Source organism: Lissotriton vulgaris, chromosome 7 (assembly GCF_964263255.1).
Source record: "Lissotriton vulgaris chromosome 7, aLisVul1.2, whole genome shotgun sequence".
NCBI classification, from domain to species: domain Eukaryota; kingdom Metazoa; phylum Chordata; class Amphibia; order Caudata; family Salamandridae; genus Lissotriton; species Lissotriton vulgaris.
This window is the reverse complement of record NC_141695.1, coordinates 180959562-180978679: the sequence shown is the minus strand read 5'-3', so window position 1 is coordinate 180978679 and position 19118 is coordinate 180959562. Positions and strand designations below refer to the sequence as shown.

General features: G+C 40.7%; 1 protein-coding gene across 1 annotated transcript in view; it reads right to left on the bottom strand.

Moving 5' to 3' along the window:
- Positions 1–3444: 3444 nt before the first annotated feature.
- LOC147701141 (sialic acid-binding Ig-like lectin 13) overlaps positions 3445–19118 on the bottom strand; it is a 148591-nt gene continuing 132917 nt past the window's right edge. Inside the window, exon 6 of the mRNA XM_086929307.1 lies at positions 3445–3736. Within this exon, the coding sequence (XP_086785433.1) occupies positions 3702–3736 (35 nt within the window). The 3' untranslated portion in view covers positions 3445–3701. The remainder of the gene's footprint in view (positions 3737–19118) is intronic.

The window sequence follows — 19118 nt, the reverse complement described above, 5'->3', positions numbered from 1 at the left end:
GTTCACTCTAGCTAAGTGTTCCAATAACTCATATTCCATCAGAGAAATATAATCTGCATAGGACTATGCCTCCTCATCAAAAGTTTGAAGTAACTCTGTTACCCTGGCTGAAAGCAGCCCAAGGCTATTTTATACCCTTGAGTTAAAATGATAACATTAATTCTGTGAACCTAGCGCTGAAAATGCAGTCAAATATCTGCTTACAGGCTTTTTATACTGGCAGAAAAATCCATTGGAGATATCTACTGTGTTTTTGTATTTGTTACGCACAATCTTATTCATTAGGTGCATTTTGTACAGCAAATGTGTGTATGGAAGTGTTCAAATATCAATTTAATCTAAAATTAGATGACATAAATTATCTGGTTTCATAACAGGAAACAAGGGATTATTCATGGACGAGGTGCAATTTTCTATTACACCCTGGTGCTCAAGTTGTTCTAGGATTTCCCTAATTTGTTTTATAGCTTCATTATTTATTGGATACTGTATCTGTGGTTGGGTAAGTGATTTTAATTGGGAGACTCATCACCCCACCCAACTTGACTATGGTAAAGTGCAGGAGCTAGCGCTAATGCCCACTCCTGTGCATATGAATGTTTAACTGATTTCAGAACAAGGTCAGGGAAAGCAGGTAAAATTACAGTTTCTACCTGTGGGCACTCCATTACAAACTCAGGTGCCCAAAGGAATGTCTTAGCTATGTGTCAGGTTCTCTCAAAAGAGAGTATTGATGTTCTTGAGTATGCCCCCCTCTAGTTTGAGCGCTATTTTGTATAAACGATGTGGGACACTTGTCCTTGTATCAGGTGCTTACACCGTGAAATGTTCATTCTGCACTACTACCACCTGATAATCTATCAGGTTCCAACAAGCTATTGTGACTTTTGCTGCGCTGACCAGCCTCGTCACTGCCCTCTCATCATTCAGAAGCAGAGTCCATAGTAGCTTGGGCATGTCTTATTTGAATTCCAGCTATCTTCTTCTTTTTGAATTGAGGTTTTTGAGTTTTGTGTTTGTCCTATTTAAGGATGTAATCTGAAGCGTTTCACTTTCCATATTCACACGCTCTTCTGCTCTGCGTTCTGACTGTCCACCTCTCGCTGAACCTCTATCTGATTAATCCTGACAGGAATGAGAGGAACGTGTATCAGTATCCTGATATTTGTCAGGCTTTCTAATATTATCATGATTTCTTATATTATTATTTTTGTCTGTGGATTCCTGCTAAGGAGACCCACCCTGTAATTGTGTCTTATTTTGCTTATTATTTTTTTCCTTATTGTCCCATTTCTTTTTGGAACACTGAGATGCTTGCATAGAGTTATCCTTTTCATAATTACTCTTAACCTGTGGTTTCCCAGGTGTGGCTCCCAAATTATCTTGTTTGTATATCCAATGCTTCTGCTTCCCCTTTTAAGTTACTTGGCAAAATGGTTGCTACTGTGGTAATACTGCCCATCAGTTTCATCCCTAACTCCAGAGTAGGTCCTGCGCTGTACTCATTCTGTACTTGTTTCAGTACATCAGGTAGAACTGTTATTGAAAGGGTACCATGAGTCTGGTGTAGACTGCAGCGAAGCTGTACCCCGAGTGGCACAATCTTTCACCAAGAGGGGTGATCCCCATTGGCAAGCAGATTGTTAATATTCTGTGTTTATCCTGTGGTTCCATATGGGGAAAGTCTGCTACAAGCCTGCTTGTTTTCAGTGCAATCCCGAACGGATTTGGCTCCTGAATGGTGGGTACCTTTCCCATAGCAGCGTTCAGCGACTGAGGGGTGCAGCAGCTAATTAAGGTTGTGCAGTCTGAGCCATCCGTGCAGGGTTAACTGTTAGTGTTCACATAATTTACTGTGAGAGGTTTCTGTAAATCCTTGATAAATGTTTGTATAGTGTTGTTATTTCTGCTGCGTCTAAATTAGCAAGATGAGGATGTGGTGTATAAGCGGCTCAGTTGTTCCTTCTTTACTGAGCAGACTGAGTTTCACATTTTATTCAGAAAGGGGGTGAGCGCCTTTAAAACCTATTTACATGTTCTTGGGAATTTAAAGGAAATTCTATGTCCACATGTGGGAAATATTCCTCTGTTGTCTCATTTTCAATGTAAGTGTGAAACAATTTTGGGCGAGCATCCGCAAGCGGGAATTTAAACCAAAAGTAGAGTAACTCTGTTCTGAATGCTACGTGTGCCTCAACCATGAAGGTAACGCCACCACCCATGGCCCGGAGGCCGTAATGAAACAATTGCAGAGTAACTGCAATTTTCTGTAACAATAAAGCGATTACATTCTTTCTACCAGTATCTCCGTTTGCAGACATTTTGTGAGGAGAGTAGAATTTATGAAGATTAATTTATGGAGATAGGGTTAGCACCATATAGAAAAATGTTATCCTGCAAATATGAATAACCTACAGCCAATACATAGGGTATACCTACTCAGCTGAGGAAGATTTTTCCTTCATATCACAGACGTCTCCGGTTTGGAGGTGAGTAGGGTTCTCTGAGAAAAGCATAACTGAACTACTCAGATAGGCTGTTAAATAAGAGCCCAAAGAATGTTGAGTGCCATGTCGTATAGTTCCCAATAATCCATAGGACCTGCACCTTTTGGGTGAGCTGCCCAGACTGATTCTGGACATCCCTGCAGAATATGGTTGCCTAGAGACTTGCTAGCTCACAGTGCTACTGTTAGCCACTCTAACGTTACCAGGGAGTGAATGGTTTCTGGCAACCACAGAACATGACAACCCTGACGCCTCAGGGATCGTGGAAACAGATCACCTTTCGCTCAGTCACTCGTGCTTACTAGTGCTCAGAGAAATGTACAGAGAATACACCGTGGGATGTTTTTATTATATTTATTGAACCAATGTTAGGCTTGTATAGAATACATGTGCTGCGATAATCAGTAGACAGATGCAGTTGGAAGTGATTACAAGCACTAAAAGGGTAGATAGTAGGTATAGCTCTACCATGGTACTAAAACAGTGAATATATGCAGGCATATAAACAAGGCAATAATCAGGTGTACTCTTACTGTGCAAAATCCTACTCTAAGTGTACCTAGAGTGTGTGTAGCTGCAGAGCAATGAAACTGCCCTAGGGATGATTTAGCCCCATTACCTGGCAGGAGAGAATGAAGGAACTCATCTTGGTCACAAACTGGACACCCTTGACGAGATGTCAGACTGTGGCATGCTGAAGTCACAGCATGCAGGGACCCTCGGTGTCAGCTGAAGTGCCTCCTCTGCTAATATATCAGAATGCTCATTATTTATAATAGAAAGCAGCCTTGTGATACACTTTGTAGATTAGCAATATTATGGATAGCTCTGGTGCCCCGTGGATTAAGATAGAACAACATTTGTACATAGTGCACAAAGAGACCATGGACATGATGTTCGAGGCATTGTGATAACGCTGTGGAAGCTAGATAAGTAGTTTAAGAGAAACTAACACAACATTGTCAAGCATGCAAATGTGTGCAAAGGTTTAGAGCAGAAATGTTATTGTGAAAAAAGGACAATGTAAAAAATAAGCAGCTTCGCTACATGGGCATAACCCAAGAACATAACACAATGATACTGCCACAATTCACAAAGGCGAATTCCCCTTGGGAACAAATTCCCCTTTGAACATCTGGTGCACTGTTGGAGATGTGAAATTTTTCAAGTATTCACTTTCCATTTCTCTTTAGTTCACTGTAAGTGTCTGACTGCCGCTGTTGAAGTTCCTGAAAGATAGAAGGTATAATCAATGCCAATCCAATTATTCATCTGAAAGGGTAAGTTCTTATTCAAATACTATTTGGTCCTGCTTTACAAGTATAAATTTTTGGAGAAATAAAGAAAACGTTATTGTTCTAGTATACAATGAATTTTCTGACCAATTTCAATGTTCTGTATGACCCAGAGTTTATTGCTCTCAATGCAGGTTTTCTACTTTGCATTTCTTGTTTATCACCTGATCCTTTGCAACCTATAACTCATAACCTACGTACTTGTTGCAGGGCCTCCACCATGCATATTCTCAATATGGAGATCACGAGTTTGGGTCCCCCACCACGAGTGTGGGCCCTCCACCATGAATGTGGAAGTCCTTTTTGAATCAGGCCCACAGTATTTATTATAAGGAAGATTCTCAATCTATGCACAATTTTCAGTTTTTTCCTAATAGAATATAATATTTATTTGTGTATTCCCATGGCTCATTCATTTTTTTGCTCTCCCTGACCTGCCAATGAGAACAAGTATGTGCCAATAGCTCTCCACCACATCAATTCAGCCTACGATCACACTGTACGTGTCAACAAGGCCCACACTTTCCTAAGATTGTCCACATACAAAAGTCCGCCTCTCCTATCACCTTATCTCTACATTCAAAGTGGGCCTGCGCACTTATGTTTGCTCCATATTTTGCTGTATTAGATGGGAGCCACATAAATTATTTATGTGACTATTTAGGTAAAAACAATAGCTTATGTGGTTAAGTGCACATATTAGAATTCAGAGTCGTAATAACACTGAATTTTATGAGGAGGTGTACTGCACTCACCTATTTGCAATGTACTGTATTAATGAAAAGGTTGATGAATGAACACAAGGAAGGCCGAAGCTATTGTGATGAGGGGCAGTCATCTCACTGTACAGTGTGATAGCTTCCTCTTATGAAGCCAGAGCTCAATCTCTCATACATTAACTGATACGTTCATGTATCTAAGAACCTACTACATCACCCATAAACCTATCCATGTTCCACAACTTTTTTTCTGTAAACCATATGTTTACTTACTAACTTAGAAAATGGGAAGTCTTACGACAGGTAAGAACTGCCCTGAGCACTCTTCATACACTGCATAGTGCGTGGCTATAGGTTAACTTGAAGTAAATAACGTAATATTAAGCATTTCATGAATGTTTATTCATCCAAGTGTTTTTGAATAGGTCCAAAAAACGATATTCAATAGTACATATTTCTTCATATGATTAAACTTCTGTTCAAAAATCCATAGTAATTCATAGCAAATGATCAACATAGGTTGAAATGGAAACCCCAATGCATTTCGTGCTAGGATAGCACTTCTTCAGGGGGATATATTTCCGTCACCAAGAACGGGCATGTATCGCGGTGGGCTCGCAATGGTAGGTCCGAGTCTGAAACCCGGAAGACTATCGTTTTTTGGACCTAACATGCCCGTTCTTGGTGACGGAAATATATCCCCCTGAAGAAGTGCTATCCTAGCACGAAATGCATTGGGGTTTCCATGTCATCCTATGTTGATCATTTGCTATGAATTACTATGGATTTTCTATCAGAAGTTTAATCATATGAAGAAATATGTACTATTGAATATCATTTTTTGGACCTCTTCAAAAACACTTGGATGAATAAACATTCATGAAATGCTTAATATTACGTTATTTACTTCAAGTTAACCTATAGCCACGCACTATGCAGTGCATGAAGAGTGCTCATGGCAGTTCTTACCTGTCGTAAGACTTCCCATTTTCTCATTTGTCGTTCACACCTGTTTGGAACCAGAAGGTGTTTCCCTGAGCGCCTAAAAGACTATTACCCTGTGATTATCTATTTACCCTGTTCAACATATCCAAGGAGTGCCACGGTTACCAATTCTTGTATACTTACTAACTTAGTACATCAGCTTCTCATGCTTTCTCCCCCAGAGGCATGCTTTGATTAGTCCATCACAAATAAAAATCTCTCCTTCTATATTGGTCAGGTTTCCTTATTTCAGCACAGGTTACAAGAACAACAGTTCTTTCTCCATATTGGATCTATTTCATGTGAACCCTCAGGCACGGGCTGTGAGGAGTGGAGCAGCCAGACTCTGAGTGCCTCTACCTGCCTTCCTGATGCGCACTAGAGGAAGGAGCTATTGCAGTGCTTAATTTGGAGAAAAAACATAAGCGCCAGGGCCCTCATCAGGAGCCCACAAACACTTGCACTATCCATTGCTCCTGCCAGCACTGCCAATGAGAGTACCAACACAATTACATGAGTGACAATTCAGACTATTCCAGGACCCCAAAGCTATAAGAATGACTTGGGTGGCAGGTATAAGCCATTCGTAATCTATATTCAATTAATAAACAACTGTTGTTGTGCTTATCTGTAAATTAGACACACAGCACCACCATGTGGCAGACTGTAATGAGCACTGGTGTTGACAATTAAGTGTCAGTGCCGAGCACCGGAAACCATTGGCTAGAATTAAGCACTGAGCTAACGGTCCCTCCATCGTTGCCATGCTCTAGTGTACCCTTACCCCAGCAACTACTTGACCCATAGCACTCCAGCCACTCCCATTTACCACATTGATAGGAAAGGAAACCTGTATGCTGCTAATTACGTGGCAACATCTTTTTCACATGTTTGTCTTCATTCCCCTTGAAACTATTTGTAATGCTCCTTATTTGAAGCAGCAATACGTATAAGAATATTGACATCCCTTCTCCTGATATCCCTACACTAAATAGCTGGCAACTTGTAATAAGGATTAAAGATCACATTAAAGCACAGGACAACCTACTACAGGAATAAAGAAGGTGCCTTGAGTTACTTATAGATGACAGGAAGCTTCGTGTACCACTACTGCAACCTGAGGAAGTAAAATGACACCCTAAGCCATAGATTTAAATACATGCCAGCTATAATGATATTTTTTTATTACACTGTGTGGGAACCGTGCAATGTTTTGCCATTATATTTGTATCTGCTCTTAAGCATTATACTGAGAACATTATCCAGATTTCTCTGATCTCAGCATTTGTCCCATACACACCAGTTCCTGGGAGGGCCAATGTAAATGGGGGCTGCTTTTGTTCAGAAACTGAACTTTCTAACCTTCTTGCTCATGCAAACTGATACAAAAGCTTTACTATTGAACCTGCTAAATGATTGTAAATCGAAAACACCTGGTGTATCCTGACTGATAGTTACAATTCTCAAAGTCTCTATTTAGGACTGATCAACAATGTGAATGACACATTCAGCAATGGCTGAGTGGGATAATCCAAACACAGAGATTCAGTGTGAACTTCCTTTGCCTCAGGACACCTCTCATTAATTACTATGCTTCCAATGTTATTTGAGTGTTTAGTTTATGGGAAAATATGCCCCTTTTTAAGTGGTCACACTCATGTTTTGCTTAATGTTATTGCTGGTTTTAGACACTGCAGACTGAGGTCAAATTCCTGATTGGCATATTTAAACTCTTCTATAATGCCACAGTGTATGGTGTTGAAACTGCATCCATGGCATAGGTGTTAAATGTAATTTCTGGGTTGCAGTGCTTCCTGTGTCTTCCATAGGTGGATTCATTGTAGCTTGACTGATGTAGCTTAAGCCTGCTGTACAGCCACTGAAAATAGCCCATTTTTAACAGGTAATAACCTCCCTTTTACTATTAGTAAGTTGCACCTATATGGGTCTTTCAACCAAAAGGGTAGAGTGCATGGTATTTAAAGGCGGGACAAGTTGAAAATTAATGTTACTATGGGGCTGATTATGATGGCGGGCGGGCAGGGTGACATCATAGAGGTGCTTGGGAACGCCCGCCAGACATGCGGCTGCCCCATCACTGTGATTAGAATGCCCCCACAATATTGGTGGACGCATCCAGGGCTTTTAACATTTCGGGCAGTGCTGGTGGCTGCAGCACCGTACGCAATGTCAAAAGTGCCTGCACTGCATTTCTCTGAACTCTATGAAAAGCACCACACGGTACCGGTCACTTGGTGCATGATAATGCAGGGGGTACCATGGGTACCCCCTAGTGCACCGACCCCCACCCCCCAAACAAGCCCAATCCCTGCCAGCTTTCCCATGGTGGCCTTTTCCCACCCACATCGTAATTTAGTAGGTGGTGCCTGCAAGGCACCGCCACCCCATAATGGCCCTGCACTGTCCACCAGGCAATCGGTGCGATTGACTTTGGCGGTGAAGCGGCGGAAGGACTTTGCATCCTCTGCGGTACTCACCACCATCCTAATTTGGTGATAGGTAATACGCTTGGTGACGGCGAAGGTGCTTCCGCAATCATAATGACCCCCTATGTTCCTACAGTGACATGGTCTTAAAAAGGTATTTTCACTTTGCAGGCCTGTTTGTCCTATGTTAAAAATCAGAGTACAGTGTAAAATACTAATATTGTGTTTTGTGAATTTGCCATATAGAAAAAGAATTAAACAATTTTAAGAGTTATTAAGTTGTTTTTTTAATACATAGGAAGAAAAAGCACATTTTAAAAAGTTAGGGTTGCTTGCATGATGTTTCTGGAGTCTAATTTGAAAGGGAGCAAAGAGGATACTAGAACAAATCTTGGGGCATATTACCAAGGGCCTTATCGAAGCTTTAGTGGGAATTTTTCCTGCTAAAGCGGCGATAACTCAATCGCCCTATTACCTAGCTGTCGCTAACACCAGTTAGCGACAGCTAATAGGCGATATCCGGCATTTAGGGGCCCACTTTGCATGTCACCGATAATTATCGCTAATGACATGCAAAGTGGGCGTGCCAAGATGTTAGCGACTGGAAACAGTCGCTAACATATCTATCCCCTATATAACATGGCTAAGAGCATTTGCTCGGTAATGCATGAATATCACTGACTTTTCAGCGATATTCATGCATTTCAGCCGATTTTTATCGCTTAGGAGATAAACCTTGATAATATCAAGGCTCCTAAGTCATAAAAATAGGCTAAGCTAGGCTATATAATTTTGGCCGCTAACCAAGCTTAGCGATATTTTTCGCTTATGCTTGGTAATATGCCCCCCTTGTTTATTCCATGTCTAGTGCTTAGGGACCCTGCTTTTTTCTAACCAGACCTCTGTCTGTTGGTTTGTTGTGGGTACATTCCAGCCTCAAACTGGGTGTTATTTCTGGGGGGATACTAGTGATTTCCGTAGTCTACTCTTCTACACAACTCCATCCTTCAGAGGCAATGTTTAGTGTTGCCCGTGAAAGCCTTTACTTAATTGATTAGGCAGTGCCCATTGTCACCCCCATCCACTAGCTGATGCCAATCATAAATGTGGCCTACTAACTCACCTCCATAGAGCACTTCCTGATGATGCAGAAGAACAGAAGAGAATTGGACCTACTATAAATCGCTTGAGTGGAGCCTAGAAGGACTGCACCTGCTTCCCTTTTGCTCCGGAAAAAGATGCACACTCCAAGAAGCAGCTGGCTGACATCTCGTGTGGCACCAGGGACACAACATACTACCAGAGGCCCACTTCTGGGAATTCCCAGCTGGCAAGTGGCAAGTGGAACGTGGACTGACCTATGATGGTGGCCTCTATCTGACACCCTGAGAATCTCTAAGTGTCCCACATTGAGGTCCTGGGGACCTCACATGTGTATTCCTGTAATTGTTTGGGAACTAAAAGTAGTTTGAAACTTTCCTGAACTTCAAGGGGACAGGCCTCAAAATGTTTCTGACCAGCAGTTCCACTACATCGTACTGAATTACAACTTTGTCTCGGGAAGAGAAGAGGTTTTCTTCTTTTTGGTTTAGGCTTTTTAAAATCCTTTGACTTCCAGATTCTGACTGAGACAAACATAATTGGAGTATTCAACCTGGGTTCCCTCCTGGTTGGCCACAAATTGCATATTTGTCCCAGTCTACCATGGCCACCGACTACCATTTCTGCTTTGTGCCTTTCTCCACTAGTTTTACCTAAATCTTTAAAAAAAATCATATCTCTGGTTCCCCTTACTTGGTTTATTAATATTATTATTACATTCTTTATTTTGCATTTGAAAATACCATAAAAGTGACAGTTTATCAATAGAAACACATCACATATAACATAAAATGTCCCTAATCAGTCCACCTCACCTAAATGCTTAGTTGACGATACCCCTTGTGGTCCTTAGGTCCTTAGTCTAAATGCAGCCCTTAAAAAGTTAATGATACAGAAAAGTGTAAAATCCTCTGGGGCCAATTTTAAAAATGAAAGTGCCATCCGGGCTTGTTTAAATCTGGCTTTGTTAAAAATACCCTTCAGAATCATGCTATTCCTGTTGTTTTCTCTTTGTATATTATGTTGCCATTATTCAGTTATCTTAATAAATTTTTCTTTGAACTAAAAAAAAAAATACCCTTCAGAAAAAGTATTCTGGGATGAAGATAAAATTGGCAAAGTAAAACAAAGTGAAGGGTGTCCTGAAGAGACTTATTGTCACAGCCACAGCGCCCCTTCATCTCTGAGGGCCGCGTAAAAACCTGCCGGCTCTGCTAAGACGTGGTGCAACAGGTTGAGCCTGAACCAAGTCATTAAAAATCTATCATGAGCACTACTTATACAGGACAGGTATGGTTCAATGCCCTTGGTGGACCTGACTACTAAGTGTTCTGTTACCGACAGTTTAGACAACTCTCTATCTCCCCAGAGCATCACTAAATACTTAAAGAACCGGTCCTTAACCAATGCCTTATCCTGCGTGCTTATTTTAATAGGCCTGCACATCCAATTTTCTCAAAGGACCCCTTCACAAATGTAATCCTGCCTGCTTAGTGCCGCCTCCTCATCATTTGAACATATTCATCCAGCAGACTAGGGGTTAACAGCCAATCTATCCATAATGTAACAGACACCCAGTTCTTCATGTACAATGTGGGCTGGCGTACTGTGAGGGACTTTTAGCTTGCGCCTAAAATACTTGTTCTCCTCTTTTTGTAATTGATTTGCCTCGATGAATCCCCACACCTCACTGCCATACAGCACTTTAGCGCAACACATAGAGCTGTACAGTTTCAAGATCTTCTCTGGGGACCACAGTACTAGCCTTTGTGCAAATTTATTCATTGATCCATTACATTTTGCCAAGGGGTCGGCACTTCTCTTCTAATAAATATTTAAAATTGAATCGCCCATCAAATAAAATTCCCAGATACAAAAAGGACTGTACCTTACCCAAACAGTATGATCCAATTGCACAATTATAGGATTTCCTTGGCGTTTTGCCAACTTCTGTAACATAGAATTTTGTCAAATTGGGAGACAAATGCAGGTTCTCCATAAAAGATACAAACCCATCTATTAGGATCTGCAGACCTTTTGGGGTGCATGCAAGGGGTACTGCGTCGTCTGCATAAAGCAGAACTGGAATTCCACGGGTACCTATCCCTGGGGTGTCCACCTGAAAAGTGCTTAGTGTGTGTTCAAGACCATTTATGTATAGCGTAAACATAAAGGGAGCTAATATGCAACCCTGTCTGACACCACTAGAGCACATGAAGGGTTCTGTTTTATTTCCAGCCTGACTGTATCTAACAGTAGCAGTGGTTTTCAGATGCAAAGTTTTTAAGATGTTAATAAGCCCGGGATCCATGCCAAGCCCGCCTATTATTGCCCACAATTTCCCTCTATTGACTCTGTCGAAAGCTGCAGTTAGGACCATGAATGCCAAATACATTGTCCCTGAACTGACAACTGTGTATTTGGCTAAAATAAGGTATAGCTTGAGGCATTGGTCTATGGTAGATTTCCCTGGCCTAAATCCAAATTGAACATCAGTTATAACTTGGTGCTCATCAACCCAGTCCATCAGCCTACTTAAAACCACCCGCCCTAGTCCCTTTGCTGATAAGTCAATGAGAGAGATCGGGCAGTAACATTTTAGATTATCATTATCACCCTTTTTGAAAATGGGGACAATCGTGGCTGTGGACCAGGATGCTGGCATTAGTGTGTCCACTGCTGCAGTTATGACCCTAGTCAGGATTGGAGCCCCGAGATCCACATTATTTATAAAAAGATCAGGTGGGATCCCATCTGGGCCAGGCGCCTTGATCCTAGTTAGTCCCTCAATTCCAGTTTTGACCTCACTCAATGAGAATCTCGGTGGAAGTATGCCCCGTTCCCCGTTACACACCTGAGGTTGACTCGTACTTGGATTGTGATTATACAGCCCTGAGAAGGGCTCATACCACTGCTCCGGCAGGATGTTATTACTCAGCCCGGGTTTACTTGAATCTTGACAGCAAGAATTATTAATAACTCTCCAGAAAGCGGTTGAGTCTTTTATTGTTATTGCCTCTGTCAGGTCATCCCAAGCTTGCTTGTGTAATTGACATTTGCGTCCCTTGACAGCTAACTTATAGTTTTTTTGGCAAACAGACACCCAATCCCTATCTTTTGGGGAGGTTTTTAAGGTGTCTTTCAGCTCTCTAAGAGCGCAGGAACATTGTGGGTCAAACTATCTTGGGTTATCTCTTTTGACACTGGGCACAGGAGCTCTCAGCAAGGTATAAACTATTTGGGCAACAAGTTTGAAAACTTCAACTCAGTCTGCCCCTTCCACTTCCAGGTCTAGACACCTTAAAATGACATGTCCACCTTTTTTTAGAAGTCATTTATAAGACGTGTCCCTGTTAACCTCTGACCAACGCAGCCTCCTGCCCTGGTCCGTGGCCCTGACTTCCCCCACTCCCATTCCAGGCGGATCATAGCGGTTACAGACATCCACCAGGGATAAGGCGCAGGGGTTGTGATCGCTAAAAGCACTGTGTCTGATAATAAACCTGGACACACAATTTCTAAGGGAGGTAGAAACAAAAATATAATCAATAAAAGGGGCACATCCTCTGTCTTTCAATGTGGGGTGAACCAATAGATCCTGTTGGACATCAATCATGCCCATCGTGTGCGGTGGCGCATGCATGTTTAATAAGCCGCATAGCTGCCTGCCCTCCTATGTATGTTCCAAGTGTGGGCCATCCTCAAACATACAAGTTGACCAACCCCCACATGAATTGGAGTGAGATGTTACTCTGTTGCTTCTTTGATTTTTTAACTATTTGGTAACTCTAAATGCTTTACACATGTTTTCTAAGTGTAATCTGTCTGCTCAGTGACACAGCTATCAAGGGTTGAAATCAGGTTTACATTTTTGAAATCGTTGACTGGTTAGTGACTTTATTACTTGTGGTGGACTAACAACCACCCCAAATAATAATTCACTTTCTTAAAGTTTCACTTGATGTCTACTGTTTATAAGCTTGTGGGTGCTCTGGCATCTTTTGTTTTGGTCTATCAGCATTGAACAATCCCAAAATTGGCAAGTCTATAAATTCCTCCTATAGTTTGTCTCTCCTTATGCATCTCAAAAGATTTTTTTGTTTCTCTAAATGTTGATTGGTTTGCCATCTTAAATGGGGCTTACTGCTTAGGTCTCTCAATCACCATTCAACAAATTACAATTTAAAATCATGTTTTGAGATTAAATTAAAAGTAGTATTCCATTTACTAAATTAGTGTATTACTAATGGTGTTTTGCTATAGAGAAATGTAAAGCTACTATTTACGAATGTATTTTGTTAATTTGTTTCTGAACCTTTTTGCTGTATGAGCTGCTACAAAAGTTAATTGGTGCAGGGTAGAGAGGATTAACTACAAATATGAAGATAATAAGTGAAACATACAGTTCATAATCCATGATAGAAGTGGTTTCTTTATTGTCAAGGTATAATTCTCACAATACGTGTATTTTAAACACCCTAACAGGACTCACCTGATATGTAGAATCAGCTGTGATGTCATTTGATGCCTTGTTCATGTTTCCGTTACCTTTAAGAAACAAAGAATGTGGTTAATCCCCCAGTGGATAAATGTTGATTATCATTCATAAAGCAACCAGCTTCATTTAATATTTGATGTGTTGTCGAACTACTTGGGGGGTGGAGGCCCAACCATCATCAGCCTGGTGATGTTCTATCTAAAATCTATAGAGTTGCCTGCTATACTATCCAGTAATTTATAGCAAAGGTGCTGTAGCCTATAGAAAAGCATGGGGCTGCTGACTAGATAGGCTGCAATGAAAACACCAGACATTAATGTAACTGGCATTTCCTAGAGGGTTAGGCAGGATAATTAGCACTGAAGGTTTTCCCTAGATATACCAGCCCATAAAGCACTGTTCAGATGGTGTTTCTAGCATATATGGATTGTTGAGAAGATATATAGAACAGTTCAGTGGGGCTGACTCACTGTGGACCTGACCCTCTTTGCAGGGTTACCCCATTTTGCTGCTACCCTCCACTTTCTGGTTGAATTATTTTTTGTTGGCCTTACGACTCTGTGCACTTTGCCACTGTTAACCAGTGTTAAAGTTCTAGTCCTCTCTCCTTTGAACATGGTCAAATTGGTTTACACCTGATTGGCCTATTTAATTTACTTATACGTCCCCTTTAGAGTGGTATACCATATACCTGAGGAGTGTAAATTACGTGTTACTGCTGGGACTGCAGCACTTAGTGCCTCACTCATTTAAAAAGCCCCTTAAAACATGACCCAAGGCTTGCCACTGCAGCCTGAATGCATTTTTAAACTGCCAGTTTGACTTGATGATATATCCCCCTTGCCAAAGAGTACATTCCTCTTTTATTGTATATATGTCACTCCAGGATAGGACCTAGGTAACCAATAGGGCAGGGTGCATTTTAGTTAAAAGGTTGGACATGCACTTTTAAGTTTAACACATCCTGGTAATGAAAAACTCCTAAATTCATTTTTCACTATTGTGAGGCATACCTGTCCTGGAGGATAACATAAGGCTGACTTATTGCATTTAATAAGCGCTACCTTTTGATTGGGGGCAGAAAAGCATTTCATATTTTATATCTTTGAAATTGTAATTAAAAATCCTCTCTATTATTAATGTAGGATTTCAAATTACAATTTTGAAAATGCCTGGTAGATGACCAGATGTGGTACGCCCCCTTGAAAGCTATGCTTGTTGCCAAATGTGGCTGACCCCTGGGAAATACTGTCAGAGGTTCAGGGACAGCAATAAACCCCCAAACCTCAGTTTTGGGTGGACTTATACTACTCCAGCAAGGCACTGAATGACAATACACTGAATGGCTCAGTTAGGGGAAGGAAGGTCTTGTGGGACCGATGTTCCAACTATCCCTAAACTTATAACCCCATCCAGCACTTCTGTAAAGGCTAATTTCTCAACAATGGCTGAACAGATTTACAAAAAAATCACAAAAAGCACAGTTTGTGTTTAAAGGTCTATCGTTTTGTTAAATTAGCATAGAAAACAAAAGTTCTGGGACCCCTCCATTTATAGTTTAATTAGATCAGAGATTCCATAGCAAAAGCATTTTGGATTTTTATTAACCTTGGCACAGTTTGATAAATCTGTACAATTCTTTGTAAATACACAATTCATTTGCCTTAGCTCCTTTTGTGTTGATCCCTCAAGTGGGTCCCAAACACTGAGGATGGTCTCAAAAGTAGAATACCCCATGCTAAGTCCCAAAGGAAACAACAGAGCAGGACTGAGCTGCTTCCAGGCGAAAAAAGCTCTCTTGGCGAACCAGATTGCTTTATTTGTTTTAATTTACAGTTCCAACCATCCAGATATACCTATGTTTTTAACTATTCAAACCTACCTCAGCATCTCTTTAAATGCAAATTTCGCAAAACCAGCATTGCTTCCCAAACTCTAGGTATGTATTTATGTGAGTTGCAATGGCTGATATCTCCGTGCACTCGCTCAATTCAAAATAATTTTATGTAGGTTAACGGTGGCGCTATCCTTGTCACACTGTGCCTAGCAGTGCCTTACGTAATTCGAAGAATGTGTGATGTACAAATCACTAAGGACGCGCTCATTTGACATGAAACCAGGGGGTTTCTTCACTCATTTAAATATCACTTTATCGTCTTCTTTCAATAAAGTCAATCAGATACATCTTGTAATCATCATGTATTTTTATTTTTATTTTAGTTCATTTTCAAATATTTTCATTATTCCATATCTGTGGATAAATCATTTCCAAGCATTACTTCATGCCCATTGCATTTTGGGTTAAAAGAATAACCCTTCGTCAGGGGCCTGTAACAATGGAAACATACTGGACCTTAGCAGTCAGCAAAAACAAACTATAAACAAATTATAATGAAATGCTTTCAGAGGGTACTACATTCGAAAATATGTAGGGTAAATAGCAGTTTTATCAATATACATTTGTGTTACACATGAAAAAATGTCAATAGCGTTTCAAAACCATGAAAAGGATTGCATAAAGCACGATAGCAATGGCGTGTCAGAGACTGGCATGGTGCAACGAACATATGCGATAAACGGACAATTGTAGTCAAAGAATAACGCACTATGTGCTTAAAGGTTCAAAATTGCAAGAACAAATACAACATACATTCTCTACTTACTTAGAGAGTAACACGCAAGGCTCGCGGCGTTGATAACACTGAACGAGTCTGAATGAGAGTGGACCTATCATTGGGGATATTATAGCTTAGTTCAATGATCACGTGGTGTTTGTTTCGCGGGAGAAATGAACGATCGAACAAATGTCGATCGGTAATATAATCTAAAGTGTACACACCCTTCAGGCTGTCAGTTATGAGGGGATTGATAAAATGATAATTAAACAAAAAATTAAAACCGGCAAACAAACCGGTAAATGACGCGTGGGAGGGAACGGTAGTGAAACCTGAGGATTCGGATGGCGCGTCGTGATAGGTCGATGGTCTCGCGCACGTGATGTAGACCAAATAAATAAACAAATAAATAAACGCCGGTATAGGGTGATGGAATGAACTCTCTATGTGGCGCAAACACGATGTTGCAATTTTAATGTCACACATATGTGTGGCAGACATGATAAGTTAAGATTAGTCGAGGTTTTGTGTGTATTACGTGAAAAAGATTAAATTAACTACAGTGAATGTAGCATCTATTACTACGAAATCGTACATCGTCGTGGATGACAACTCATAAGTAATCAGCAGTATTGCTAAATAAACGAAAAATAAATACAATGCTATTCATTGTTTCAACACTGTTGTCATAAGTGAAATTGAAACCAGCAGTAAATACAATGTGATACAAAATCAAATCAGTAGTCTGGAGGATGGAGAGGACCCCAAAGTTCATAGTTGTGCCTATTTCTCATAGAAAACATGAAAATTCGATTCTGTCATTTAACCCTGTCGGTTGTAGGGCATTGAGTTTTTTGATCCAGAAAAATTCTGCCTGTAAACGTTGTTTCACAGGGTCCATGTCACAGCGCTGTGGTAATATCGCCAGTATGCTAAACTTAAATTGCGCTATTTGGTGATTGTTTTCAAGCCAATGAGTGGCCACAACGGATTTAGTGTTCTTCGTACGTATGTTGCTTTTGTGCTCTGAGATTCTTACTTTTATCTTCCTTTCTGTTTGGCAAACATATATTTTGCCGCACTGGCATTTGATAGCATAAATTGCATTTTTGGAATCACAGGTGCCATTGTGTTTTAAGTTAATCTGATAGCCTTTTGTGGGATGCATGAATTTGTTTCCAATGATTACATTATTGCAATGTATGCAGTTCAAACATTTAGACATTCCTTTGTGTTGGACCTTTTCAACTTTTCTAGTGGTTAACACTTCCTTCATATTCCTTGATCTTTTAAAAGCGAAGGTGAGTTGCTCACTGTACAGATTATGCAGATTTGGTTCATCTTTAATGAGCATCCAATGCTGGTTGATGATTTTCTTGATTTTGTTGGGAGCTGTCGAATATTTTAATACACATACTGTTTTTTGTTGATCTTTAATTTGTACTGATGGTGTTAGTAACCTCTCTCTTGGATATTTTTCCACTTTTTTCAGTGATTCGACTAGAATCTCCTTAGGATATCCACGAGCTAAATATTGATTTTCTGGCTCTTTCCATTATTTTTCCAATAGATGCGCTTCAGAAGTTATTCTTTTCAATTAAATGAATTGGGATGTTAACAGATGTTTTTTTAAAGTTTCAGGATGAAAGCTTTGGAACAACAAGCTCGAATTGCGATCTGTGGTCTTCATGTAGACCTGAGTTTGTAGTTGTTGATTACAGATAATGATTTGTACAATTATCTGTAATCAACAATCGGTCGTGCTGTGCTGGCGACGGAGCGGTTCTGTCACGGCCCGATCGACCCGCCTGCGCGGTGCTGATTTCGCACCTGCGCGGTGCGTTCTATTAAGCGGGCGGGGCCGTGACAGAACCGCTCCGTCACAAGCACAGCGCGCTGAGGCTCGTGACAGAGCGGTTCCGTCACAAGCATTGGAGCACCACGTGCCCCCCCTCCACCCTAGCGCTGCAGCAGAATTGCCGGCGCAGCAAAGGGGTTAATTTTACAGCTTTGGTTCCATCAAGGTGGCATTCAGATGTGCCATATCTTTGTTATAAAATTGGTATCTTAGTATTCGAATTGTTCATTAAACCAATTTGGTGAAGCTGCAGTAAAACTCTGGGAATATACCTGGGAGTAGATAGTCCATTCCTTCAGGACAAACAGCAGGTGCAGTACTTCTTCTGTGTTTCCAAAGGTTCATAGATTTTTGAAGAAGGAACCCAAGGTTGCCATGTTTATGATTGGAACAAGCCTGTGGAAGGGGGTGACTCCTGCCCCCTCTCTAAATATAGTTTAAAAGATTCCAGGGGTACCCCTTCCCACTACATGTTTTGCTTTCAAATATCAAGCACCCTGGCTCGTGGTTATTCAAGGCCTTCATATGTTTGCTTATTAATATTTAAACGTTGTTTGTTCTGTCAGGCTGGGCTACAGTTTTAAACTGTAGCAGACAGGCTACAGAGGTAGGCCTGGAATCATGTGCTTCTTGTCACACTAGTGGATGGCACAGTTTGTCTTTAATCTATATGTGACATTTAAATTAAGCTGACATGGATGTACATTCAACACCATATATTATGGTGTTATAGTAAAGTCAAATATGCCAGTTAGGGTTTTAGCCAATGTCAACATGTTTTAGGGTTTAGAACAGATGCACCAGGACCTGGTTAGCAGTGTCTAGTGTACAAAGTCCAAAAATCCTGCAGCATCAGTCTTAACAATTGGGGTTGACAACACAATAGAGGCAATTTTTTCACAAGCTTTGATTGTATTAAGATGGCATCCAGAGGTAGCACACTTTGTCAAAAATACAGATTTTTTTTTCAGAAAAACATTTTATTGATTTTGTTCAAAACAAAGTAAGAATAATACGAGACATATTTTGCTCAGAAGATAGAACTCCATAGTGAGATTGCAAGGCACTGGTATTCAGTTGATACAGTACATCAT